The sequence below is a fragment of the Trichosurus vulpecula genome, chromosome 4 (genome assembly GCF_011100635.1).
Source record: "Trichosurus vulpecula isolate mTriVul1 chromosome 4, mTriVul1.pri, whole genome shotgun sequence".
Lineage (NCBI taxonomy): Eukaryota > Metazoa > Chordata > Mammalia > Diprotodontia > Phalangeridae > Trichosurus > Trichosurus vulpecula.
Window position 1 is genome coordinate 406,739,518 of NC_050576.1, and position 13,509 is coordinate 406,753,026.

At 36.5% G+C, this 13,509-nt stretch overlaps 2 protein-coding genes across 2 annotated transcripts in view; one reads left to right on the forward strand and one right to left on the reverse strand.

The window, feature by feature from the left end:
* The window catches only part of ZNF654 (zinc finger protein 654), a 122,786-nt gene that overhangs the window by 73,711 nt on the left and 35,566 nt on the right, over nucleotides 1–13,509 (reverse strand). The window contains exon 2 of the mRNA XM_036754919.1: nucleotides 1,410–1,555. Within this exon, the coding sequence (XP_036610814.1) occupies nucleotides 1,410–1,555 (146 nt within the window). The remainder of the gene's footprint in view (nucleotides 1–1,409; nucleotides 1,556–13,509) is intronic.
* Nucleotides 6,275–7,277, forward strand: LOC118846405 (60S acidic ribosomal protein P0-like). The gene has a single exon (XM_036754920.1). The coding sequence runs from the start codon at nucleotides 6,324–6,326 to the stop codon at nucleotides 7,275–7,277; it is 954 nt and encodes a 317-aa protein (XP_036610815.1). The 5' UTR covers nucleotides 6,275–6,323.

The following is a 13,509-nucleotide window of genomic DNA, read 5'->3' on the forward strand; positions in this document are numbered from 1 at the left end:
TTAAGGCCAAACTAAAGGGCTCAACCAAGACTATTATTTATTCTTTGTAAGCCATCTATTAAAAAAACTCACCTATTTCTTTCCTTTTTGAAAAAATTCACGGTGAATAATGAGAGTGTCTTAGTAGTGTCTTTAAACCGTAAACATTTAGAAATAGCCACTCCTAAGCACCACATAAAATAGTTGCTGCATCATAAAAATATACTTTCAAAATAAGGTAATAGTACTAATTCTCCATTTTCTCAACTTGCTAGTACGATTTGTTGATGTTTCGTCTTTTCAACTGTGTCTGATTCTCTGTGACCCCAAAAACCCATTTGGGGTTTTCTTGGCAAAGATACTGGAGTGGCTTGCTATTTCCTTCTCCGATGCACTTTACAGGTGAGGAAACTGAGGCAAACAAGGTTAAGTGCCCAGGATCACACGGTTAATAAGTGTCTGAGGCTAGATGTGCACTCGGGTCCTCCTGACTCTGACATTCTATTCACTGTGCCACCCAGCTGCCCCTGCAACTTGTTAAAAATAATTACTTTAGCACATACCATGATTTGTACTTTATGCCAAGCTCAGTGGTACTTGGTTCATGGTGCTTAAAAAATTCTCTTTTAAGAAAAACCCCCCAAGTCATATAGCATTATAAAATTATCATATATACATGCAATACAAGATATTTACAAATAAATATATGTATATATGCTTTTATATACTCACACCATTATAAGAATTCTGGGATTTTATTGACCACCTTCTGGTCCAGTACTACATTCCTTAAAAGATTATTTCAATAACTATGACACCCTGAGTTATTTAATCCTGGGGCACTATAGCACACCTGTCGTTAGCATCTTCAACTGGGGGAAAAATAACAATAATTAAAATAACAACGACTAGCACTTATATAGTGCTTTAGGGTTTTCAAAATACTTGTGTTATCTCATTTGTTCATTCCCATTTTGCTGCTGAAGAAACTAAGATAGAAAGATTAGTTATTGCTCAGTCAAATGGCTAATAAATACCTGAGGCATAATTTTGACACAAGACTGAAATTCAGTGCTCTATCTACTTAATCCCTGGAAATCTAATTTTAGTTGTGGTGTAATAGAAACATGGAAAAGTAATAATAGTTAACATTTATATAGTGCTTACAATGTGTCAGGCACTATACACTAAAGTGCTATATAATTATCTCATTTGATCCTTATGTATCTTATAAGGCCAATTTAATACTAGAAATATAGGCAAAATTATAACATTTAAAATAAGAACTCTAAAAAATGAAAAAAAATTGCCTTTATATTTTTGGTAGATTGGAGGAGAGACTTCTTCCTTAGAAAAGTAATAACTAGAAAGCAATATATGCATAATACAATGACAAAGACATTTTAATAAGGAAAGAAAATAATACTTACAAAGCTAGGCTACTCAAAACATATTGTACGTGCTCACATTCAGTTGGGAATGATACACTGGCCGTTGTGAAACAACAAAGTGCTGTCTGAAGAACCTGAAGCTGTGGCAAAGGGACCTGCCATCTTCCAGCATAATCTTCAACCACCTACAATGGGAAAGTGATTCAAAAAGTCATTAGATTTCAATATATGAAAAGAGCAACAATTTCTCAAGAAATTCTTTTCATGTAAGAAAATGTTATTTTCTAATTAGCTTCATGTAGCATATAAACAAGATAATCAAATGAGAAAGGAGAGATCTAGACCCCAATTTTAATAGCCACCTCTCTTATTGGTAAGCTGCAGGAGAGTCAGCTAAAACAGATGCAAAAATCAACTAGTTCAGGGGTTCTCTGTGAAGTCTGTGAACAGGTTTTAATAATTAATAATTTAATAATATTTTAATGATTGCATTTTAAAATATTTTCCTTTGTAATTCTATGTATTTTATGCACTTAAAAATATTATTCTGAGAAGGGGTCCATGGGCTTCATAAGCTTGCCAATGGGGTCCGAAACACAAAAAAGTTTAATAACCCATGATGTCTTTTAATTACCTCACGGAATTAGATAAAATCTCAGATACCATCCAGTCCAACACAAACTTGTAGAGAAATAAGTGGTCATCCACTTTTTTACTTCAAGAGGAAATCTGTAGTCCATTTCTACTTTTAAATAGTTCCAAGTTAGTCTTTCCTTACATTAAGCTGAAACTAGCATCTCTGCACCTTTCACCTATTGCTTCTAGTCCTCTAGGACCAACCAGTAAAAAAATGAATCTTCCACATGATACCTTTTCAAATAAAATTAAGAAAGCTATCATATTCGTTTCCTAAGTCACTCAACTTGAAGGAACACATTTAAGATAAGTTTCCAAGGATTGAACACTGTACTCTAGACATGATCTGACCAGATCAGAACGCTGTAATTATAACTTCCCATTTTCTTGGGCTCTCTTTGACACCATTACTCTCTTCAGGCATCTTAAGATGATATTAGCCTTTTTGGTTGTTGAGTCACCCTCGTGACTCACATTGAGTTTTCAATACACTAAATCCCCCTATACCTCTTCACATAAATGATCTGGCAAAATCTCCTTAATCCTGAACTTGTGAAGCTGATTTTTAAAAAAATCTAATTAGAATTAACATTTATCTCTATTAAATTTCCTTTTACCAAATGTGGCACAATGTTTTTTAACAGATGGAGAAACTGAGGCCAAGAAAGGTTAAGTGATGTGCCCAAGATCATGCAAGTAGTAAGTAACATAGCTAGAATACCAACCCATATTTGTGTCAAATTGAATGTTCTTTCTACCACACAGCTTTATAACAGAAATTAGGTGGCTAAGCGAGTTTTGAAATTTAGTATCACTGATAATGACAGGCAATGTGGTATAGTAGATAGAAACAAGGTCTCTGGGTACAGATCTTGGTTCAAGTAAAGCCCTTGATACATAGTGACTATGTGATGACGGGCAAGTCACTTACCCTCATAGTGACCCAGATAATTGAAACTATAAATTGTTCCCTAATATAATGATGAAATCAGACATTTGATTTTTTAATATGGATTAATCATGGCAAATGTAGTCTCAGTCATATGTTTGTAGGAAGCACAAAGTACATTTAAGGTCAAAATGTGAAAGATCAGTCAAATTTTGAGAGCCACAATACTAGTCTGAGAAACAGCTTAAAATTTAAATTTCAATATAGAATAAGTGAACAAAAAGAATAACTGATCACATCCTACCTCTGAAATCATAACAAAAGGAAATAAATACAAAATGCAGAAAGAAGGATTTAATTTGTGAGGAACTATTTCCTAACTTCATAAAAATTACCAAGGACAATTTCTATCTATTAACAGCTACCAAAACTATCAGTAAAGAACTGGATCAAGCCTACCTACAAGGACAAGAAAATAGATATGACCCAAATTTATGCACAAAGGTCTGCTTCTCTGAGTATGTCTTAAGTCCTAAGTAAATTATTTAACCTTATTATCCAGAGAAGAGCTGCCATATATCCAGAATTCATCTAGATACTTGTGAAACAAAAGACTTGTGTTTTTTGGTGCAACTAACTCTGTATAAAGATAGAAACATAGCACTGGCGACTGCTTCTTCTGCTGTCCCATTTATGGCAAAAGTGAAGGTAGTGAGGCACTGCGTACTGGGGAAAAAAGGTAAAGACCTCCCTGCTTTAATTTAGGACCACATCCCTTTCTTTCTCTTCATGTCCATGGCTCCTAGTCCCTAAACTAATTTCCTAAAGTGGCACAAGTATGATTTAGCATCACTCTCATCCACTACCTGTTGTATTTTTTTTTTACTGTCAAACTTTTAAGATTGCTAGTTTCTGTTACAATTTCAGAAGGAAAACAAAGCAGATAGGTGAAAACGTTTGAAAAACACTTGAATATTTAAGCATCTGGCAAGGTCCAGTATTATTTGCTGGGTAAAAACAGAACAGCAAAATATGTGTTTCTAAGTGCAACTGATAAAGTCCCACAGTCAACTGTTGGGTCTAATTAGAGAACAGATACAACTTCACTGTTCCTAACTCAAACCTAGTCGAATACGACCATTAAATTTCCAAATTATCACCATAAGGTCAATGTGTTTTTTTGGTTTTGTTTTTGAAAAGCCATATACTTCCTTAAGAATAAAAAAAAAAAAAAAAACAAAAACAAAAAACTATGTATCTATCCCCTTCCTCAAAACAATCAAAATCTACCTGGCAAATAGGACATCATAAACGTAGTAGTATGAGCAACGCAGTCCAAAATTAAATGACATTACTGAACTTATAAAGGACTGCATTATTTTTTTTGGGGGGGGGGAGGCAGGGCAATTGGAGTTAAGTGACTTGCCCAAGGTCACACAGCTAGTATGTCAAGTGTCTAAGGCACTCAGGTCCTCCTGACTCCATGGCCAGTGCTCTACTCACTGCGCCACCTACCTGCTCCGGAATGCATGAAAATCTAAAGTAATACTGATTCTCTTTGTTCAATAGAAGAAATAGTTTATCTTCCCTCACCCCAGCCCCCAATTGGAAAGATGGGAAAAATGGAATTAGAGGAAGTTCTTTTAGTATACATAAAAAATACCAGGTTTTAATTATTTTTCTTAAATTAAATTGAAAGTTATCTAGGAACTCCAATGCCACAAGTGTCTTAGTCAGGCATATAAAAACTATCTACTGTGTCAGGGTGTCCCAAAAGTTTTAGTTCAGTTATAAGTTTCTGCATCCTAAGTGCGTAAGCCCTAAAACATCTAATAGGTCTGAAGGTTCAGTATAGCATATTGAGTTTGTACGACTCGTTCTTAATGGATTTTATGTGTTCTACAGAATTAAAAGATTTTCTTTAGGTTTTATGAATATAACTGTAATCAATAAATAACTGATGAGAAAGTAGAATAAAATTCCCCATTCTTAGTATTCAAAGTGTGACATAATTAATAAAAATTAATGTCATACCAGCAATTCAACTTGCACTTATGTTTTTACCCTGAGGAATTTTTATTTTTCCTTATAAAATAAGAACTGGCTTCTTAAAGAAGTAGTTAATTATAAGCATTTCATTAGACAGAATAAAGTGAGTTCAGAATCTGATTTCAATCTACTACCCAGAAACATGTGACTTGCTCAATTCTTTTGAAATTTCCACAGCAAAACAATCAGAGCTTCATCTTAACCACTCCAGAAAGTCACTGCTAATTTTACAATTCAGCAATGTTGAATACCTCCTCTCCTAGAGTGAACTGAAATGAAAATACATGGGGAGAAGTGAATTAGAATACAATCTTTCAAAGGGGGAGGTTTAAAAAAAGCATAGGTAATAGTCCTACACAAGTCACTTTTCAATAATGTCTTTGGGTGATGCAAAAACTTAAGAATGAGCACATAGAATATGCTTTGGAGAATAATTCATATAAGCAGAAACATCATAGAGCAATTAATACCTTTGAAATAGCTAAAATTAACACTATCATACTATCTTAAATTTTAAGTTCTGCTCACAAAGACATTGGCTAATTATAAAGAGTAATTGTATAATGACGAAACAATGTGAAGTGTTAATGCTTGTTTATTTAACTTGGTAATAACAAAGTGGGACACAGAACCAATAGTGTCAAATTCAATTAGAAACAGCCCCAAATTGGTTTTTGTTGCTGTTGAACCTTCTATCCTCCACTATCTCTTGAAGTCTAAGTCTATGTTCATTTTTTCCATGACATTATCTATCCATCTAACCCTCTGCCATCCCTTTTTCCTTTTCCCTTCAATCTCTCCCATGAGTCCCATCTTCTCATTACATGGCAAAAGTATTTAAGCTTCATGTTCAGGATTTGACCTTCCAGTGAATAGCTTGAATTTCTTTAAGTATTGACTATTTTGACCTTCTTGCTGTCCAAGGAACTCCCAAAAGTCTTCTCTAGCACCACAATTCAAAAGCATTGTCATTCAAATCTCACACTTTGCTGCTGGAAAAACCATAGCTTCAACTCTTAGACATTTGCTGGCAAGGTGTGTCTCTGCTTTTTGGTATGCTGTCCAGATTTGCCACAGCTTTCCTTCCATGGAGCAAGGGTTTTTTAATTGCATGGCTGCAGTTGCTATCTACAGTGATCTTTGAGCCCAAGAATACAAAATCTGACACGGTTTCCATTTCTTCTCCCTCTAGCTGCCAGGAAGTAATGGGACCAGTTGCCTAGATCTTTGTTTTTTTTTTTTCTTTATATTAAGCAACAAGCCAGTTTTTGCACTCTCCCCTCTCACCCTTAACAAAAGGCTTCTGCTCTCTCCAGGTGTCCTCGTGCAAGTGACATCGTCTTTAAACCCCACGTGGCAATCCCTGAAGCACCTTCGAGATGCCCAGGGAAGACAGGGCTACCTGGAAATCCAATTACTTCCTCAAGAGCATCCAACTTTTGGATGATTATCCAAAATGCTTCATTGTGGGAGCAGACAATGTGGCCTCCAAGCAGATGCAGCAGATCCGGATGTCCCTCCGTGGGAAGGCCGTGGTATTGATGGGAAAAAACACCACAATGCACAAAGCCATTCGTGAGCATCTGGAGAACAACCCTGCCCTGGAGAAACTGCTGCCTCATATTCAGGGCAATGTGGGCTTTGTGTTCACCAAGGAAGATCTGACTGAGATTAGGGATATGCTTCTGGCCAATAAGGTGCCAGCTGCTGCCCATGCCGATGCCATTGCCCCATGTGATATCACTATGCCAGCCCAGAACACTGGCCTAGGTCCTGAGAAGACTTCCTTCTTCCAGGCTCTGGGTATCCCCACCAAGATTTCCAGGGGCACCATTGAAATCTTGAGTGATGTGCAGCTGATTAAGACCGGGGACAAAGTGGGTGGCAGCGAGGCCACCTTGTTGAACATGCTGAACATCTCCCCATTCTCCTTTGGGCTGATCATTCAGCAGGTGTTTGACAATGGCAGCATCTACAACCCTGAAGTGCTGGACATCACGGAGGAAACTTTGCACCTTCGGTTCTTAGAGGGTGTCTGTAACGTAGCCAGCGTCTGTCTGCAGATTGGCTACCCAACTGTTGCATCAGTACGCCACTCAATCATCAATGGGTACAAGCGAGTCTTGGCTGTAGCTGTGGAGACTGAGTACACCTTCCCACTTGCCGAAAAGGTGAAGGCCTTCCTGGCAGACCCTTCGGCATTTGCAGTGGCTGCCCCTGCAGCCTCCGCCCCAGCTGCTGCTGCACCTGCTGCTGCAGTTCCAGCCAAGGTGGAAGCCAAGGAAGAATCGGAGGAATCTGATGAAGATACGGGATTTGGTCTGTTTGATTAGCCCATAGGAAACAACTATTTCAGCTAGTTTATTTGTGAAACAGAGAAATAAAAAGTGCTCATTTATCTCAACCCCCCCCCCAAAAAGAGGCTTCTTAATTCTTTTTTACTTTCTGCCATCAGATAAATATCATCTGCAAATCAGAAATTTTTGATATTTATCCTGCCAACCTTAATTCTGACTTTTGATCAACCAGCCTAGCATTTCCCACAATATACTATAACAACAATGCTACTTACCCCTACTGTGGCTAGGTAAGATCTACAACACCAGCACACAGAAGGGCTGCTAGCATAGGTTCTTTGATCTGCTTTTCTACGGAAAGCAACTTGAAGGGTTTAACAATCTCACTTTAATTAAACATACATATATCATTCACTTAGTTCAGGTGAAAAAGTCAGCCCTGTGAACTTCAGAGGAAATACACACATAAATTACAAGCAGAGAACAATAACACAAATCAACAGACAGGCTTCTAACCATCTGACGAAAGCTATACACACATAGTTATCAGAGAGAGAAGCATCAACACCTGGGTTTTCAAAGCTGGGGGGCTCCTTAATGGCTACCCAGAGTCTCCGCACCAACACTCTTCCAATGAGTGAACCCCAAGCAATATGCTAACCTCAGAGTATTTATACCCTTTTTTAGGGCCCAAGAGCTTCACATGTCTTGAAGGCTTCACACCTCTCCTGACCTAATTAGCAAAAGGGTGTGGGCCTTCCTACAAACAAAGGCAAGACTCAATCAAAGGCACTTGGTTGCCTTAGTGCTAAGCACTCAAAAAGAAAAAAACAGTAAAGTCCCACTTTGCTTGCCCCTACATATACTCTGCATATAAGATGACACTAAACAGCCTTGTTGTACTCCTTTTCCATTCTCAAACCTATCAGTTGTTCCATGTTCAGTTCTAACTGTTGCTTCTTGGCCTGAACACAGGTTCCTCAGGAGACAAGAAAGATAATCTAGTACTCCCATCGTTTTGATGACTTGCCACATTTTGTTGTGATCCACAAAGTCAAAGGCCTTAGTGTAGTCAATGAAACAGATGTAGATGTTTTTCTGGAACACTCTTCCTTTCTCCATTATCCAGTGAATTTTTTTAATAATTAAGATTTTTTATTCCTAGTTCACAACACTCAGCTCCACATAATCTCCAGCTCCAGATTTTCTTCCCTCCCCCTCCCCACCTCCCTCCCCAAGACGGCATGGATCCGATATATCCTCTACATATAACTTTGCATCAAACTCATTTACACAATAGCCAAGTTGTAAAGAACAATTATGGCCAATGGAATGAATCAGGAGAAAGAAGAAACAAAACCAAAAAAAACAAAAAAAACAAAAACAAAAACAAACAAAAAAAAAAAAAACAAAGGGAAAAGGAGAGCAAACAGTATGCCTCAATCTGCATTCATACTTCATAGTTCTTTCTCTGGATGTAGATAGCTCTCTCCATCATGAGTCCTTTGGAGTTGTCTTTGCACCTCATATTGCTGAGAAGAGCAAAGTCTATCAGGATTAGTCATCACAGAATCCACATATATGTGGTTGTGTATAATGTTTTCCTAGTACTGCTCTGCTCACTCAGCATTATATCATGTAGGTCTTTCCAGGTTATGATGAAGTCCATATCATTCCCATTTCTTATTGCACAATAGTATTCCATTACCTTCATATACCATGACTTGTTCAGCCATTCCCCAAATGATGGGCATCCCCTTGATTTCCAATTCTTTGATACTACAAAAAGAGATGCTATAAATATTTTTGTACATATGGGTCCTTTTCCCACTTGTAGGATTTTTTTGGGATACAGCCCTAAAAGTGGTATTGCTGGGTCAAAAGGTATGAACATTTTTATAGCCCTTGGGCATAGTTCCAAATTGTTCTCCAGAGTGGCTGGATCAGTTCACAACTCCACCAGCAATATAACAGTGTTCCAATTTTCCCACATCCTCTCCAGCATTTATCATTTTCCTGTTTTGTCATGTTAGTTAATCTGACAGGAGAGATGTGGTACCTAAGAGTTGTTTTGATTTGCATTTCTCTAATCAAAAGTGATTTCGAGCATTTTTTTTCATATGCCTACAGATATCTTTAATTTCTTCCTCTGAAAACTGCCTGTTCCTATCCTTTGACCATTTCTCAATTGCGGAATGACTTTTTTTGTATTCCTATAAATTTGGCTCACTTCCTTGTATATTTTAGAGATGAGGCCTATATCAGAGACACTGGTTGTAAAGATTTTCTCCCAATTTTCTGCTTCCCTCCTAATCTTTGTTGCATTAGCTTTTTTTGTACAAAAACATTTCAATTTGACATAATCAAAATTATCCATTTTGCATTTTGTAATGCTCTCTACCTCTTGTTGTGTCATGAATTCTTTGCTTTTCCATAAATCTGAAAGGTAAACTATTCCTTGCTTTCCCAAATTGCTTAGAGTATTTTGGTATATGGTATAAGATATTGGTCTATGACCAGTTTCTGCCCTACCATTTTCCAATTTTCCCAGCAGTTTTTGTGAAACAGTGAATTCTTGGTCCAGAAGCTGGATTCTTTGGGTTTATCAAAGAGTAGATTGCTATAGGCATTGACTACTGCGTCTTGTGTACCTATCCTACTCTTCTGGAAATTTGGGTTTGTCTTGGCAGATAGACTCCCAAATATTTTATAGTATCTACAGTAATTGAATGGAATTTCAAGCAGTTTTTTACTTGATTCTCTAGGATTCTCTAAGTAAATCATCATATCATCTGCAAAAAGTGATAATTTAGTTTCTTCTTTGCCTATTCTAATTCCTTCAATTTCTTTTTCTTCTCTTACTGCTACAGCTAAGGTTTCTAGTACCAAATTGAATAGTAGGGGTGATAATGGACATCCTTGTTTCACCCCTGATCTTACTGGGAATGCATCTAGCTTATTCCCATTACAAATACTGCTTGTTGATGGTTTTAGGTAGATGCTATTTATAATTTTAAGGAAGGCTCTATTTAATTCCTATGCTTTCTAGTGTTTTTAACAGAAATGCGTGTTGTATTTTGTCAAAGGCTTTTTCTGCATCTACTGAGATGATCATATGGTTTCTGCTAGTTTTGTTGTTCATATGATCAATTATGCTGCTCCTAATATTGAACCAGCCTTGCATTCCTGGAATAAATCCTACCTGGTCATAGTGCATTATTCTTGTGATAAGTTGCTGCAATCTTTTTGGTAATATTTTATTTAAAAATTTTACATCAATATTCATTTAGGGAAATTGGTCTATAATTATCTTTCTCTGTTTTGATTCTTCCTGGTTTGGGTATTAGTACCATATTTGTGTCATAAAAAGAATTTGGTAGGACTCCACCTATTTTCCCAAATAGTCTGTAAAGTATAGGAATTAATTGTTCTTTAAATGTTGGTAAAATTCACATGTAAAACCATCTGGCCCTGGAGATTTTTTCCTAGGGAGTTCATTAATGGCTTGCTCAATTTCTTTTTCTGAGATGGGGTTATTTAGGTATTTTACTTCCTCCTCTGTTAACCTGGGCAAGTTATATTTTTGTAAATATTCATCCATATCCCTAAGGTTGTCAGATTTATGGGCATACAATTGGGCAAAATAACTCCTAATTACTGTTTTAGTTTCTTCTTCATTGGAGGTGAATTCACCCTTTTCATTTTTGATACTGGTAATTTGGTTTTCTATTTCTTTTTTTTTAATCAAATTGACCAAAAGTTTATCAATTTTATTGGTTTTTTTAATAAAAGCAACTCTTGTTTTTGTTCATTAATTCAACAGTTTTCTTGATTTCGATTTTATTTATCTCTCCTTTGATTTTCAGTATTTCTAATTTAGTATTTAATTGGGGATTTTCAATTTGTTCTTTTCCAGCTTTTTCAGTTGCATGCCCAATTCACTGATCTCCTTTTTCTCTATTTTATTCATGTAAGCATTTAGAGATATAAAACTTCCCCTAAGAACTGCTTTTGCTGCATCCCATAAGTTTTAGTATGTTGTCTCATTATTGTCATTCTCCTGAATGAAGTTATTAATTGTTTCTATGATTTGTTCTTTGGCCCACTCATTCTTTAGAGTTAGATTATTTAGTTTCCAACTAATTTTTAGCTTATTTTCCCCAGGTTCTTCATTACAAATAATTCTTATTGCATCATGCTCTGAAAAGGATGCTCTGACTACTTCTGCCTTTCTGCACTGGATTGTGAGGTTTTTATGCCCTAGTACATGGTCAATTTTTGTATCCAGTGAATTTTGGTAACTGACTTAGAAAACCACAAATTAACACTATGTTGTACTACATTTTTATTTATTTTGTTAAACATTTCCCAATTACATTTTAATTTAGTTCCTGCCTCACTCTCCCCAGCCTGGAGTTATAGGACATCTCTGATGTCAGAATAAAGGAATAAGATCCATGAGAGGAGGAACTGTTGGGGGTTTTTTCCATTTTCTTTGTATACCCAATATTTAGCCGACTGCCTGTCACACGATCTACTTGCAGAATAAGAAACTGAAAACAAAACTTTTTATAGGACTACAAACTATTATAAGAATGGAAATAGCCATTTAAAATTAGTTAATATTGTCTCATTGTCAAGTATCATTTTGACATGACTTGAAGCAATTTTTAATGTTAATCTGTTCAGGGAGAAAAAGGATTCTAATGAGCAAGCCTCAAGTACATTAAATTGCTCATCTAATGTGTTTATTTTTAAAGAAAATAATTTCTATTGATTTTTATAAGACCTCTCTCCTCTCTCCCATATACCGAATTGCATTTTTTTAAAAGACAGAAAAAGGAAAATTATTGTGTATAATAATTACAATTCATGTACCACAATTTGTTTAGCCTTTCCCCAATTAATGGGCATCTATTTTATTTCCAATTCTTTGCTATCTGAAAAAGGAAATCATGTGGTTGAGGAAGTTTCTTTGGCTTTTATGGTTATTGCTTTATACTGGATAATTTACATAAGAAATGATAGACGATATGAGATCTCTCCTTATGATGTCCCAGTTTCCACTTGTCAGCGTTAGTAGCTTAATATGTCAGGTTGGGATTAGTCTACTGTTTCCTGAACTTTATCTTTCCTTGTAATTTAGTACTGATTTTGATCTTCAACAAATTGGTGGTCTGACTGCACACACTGATAAAGAAATCACATTATCAGTAAATAGTCATTTCTATGTATTAAGATGTAACCTATTTCATTTTTGTGGTGTTTAGAATACACAATGTTCTGTGAGTTCTGATCCTTTTTTTTTTTTTAACTGAAGAAAATACTTATATAGTCATGAGCCAATCTCGATCCTTAGTGGCTGTTACCCACTGATCTCCAGGCCATTCTCCTTCCTTGAAGAGTTCTCAGTTCAGTGCCTGGTTCACAATATTTCTCCCCTCTCTTTTCCTGCCCTCACACTAGGCAATTTTAAATGCATATTGATGTTTCCTTAAATATTCTCTCTAACTTCTAAGTTCCTCAGTCAACTCAATTCCCATAACTTACTTGTCTATTCTACCCCAGCTCTCCACAGTAATCATCATGCTCTTGATCACCAATCTTTAATAATATCCTTATTCAAACATACTTTATCTGATCATAACCTTTTATCAAGGTAGAAACCTTTTACTCTGTCTTAAGACCCCTTAACTCTGTTCTTCATCCTCACCACTACCTCCATTCTCTCTACTGCTCTCTGTTCCTTCACAGATTATCACCCCTACATTGGCTACACTCTCATCCCTTCCCTCCACCTTTTGGTGAAGCAACCCAACTTGACACCATCTTCTCCTCTTGAATTCATTGCTCCCATTTTCTTGTTGCCAATCACACCTTACTAAACCCCAGCCCTGGGTTACACCCACCATATGCCTCTTTCCTTTACTCCTATTCTCAATGCTGCAGAATGTAGTTGGAGGAAAATATGAAAGCAAGTTAACTGGATCCACTATAAATGGATGTTAGCTAATATCAAGTGGACTCTCTGTGCATTAAGACTACTCCTCATACCTGCAAAGCTAATTATTCCCTACCTAGGCTGAGGGTAACCAATAGACCACAAAACTCTTAGTGAATTAGGGGAATGTCTACTCCAAGCATGTGAACACTTCTCCAGTGGAATGGGCGGATGAGAATAATTTGTCCCAAAGGCCATGAAGAGCTTTCAGTTGACTAACTTTTATAGCTTGTTGATTAATCAATTAGATATTTCAGAGGGAGCCTC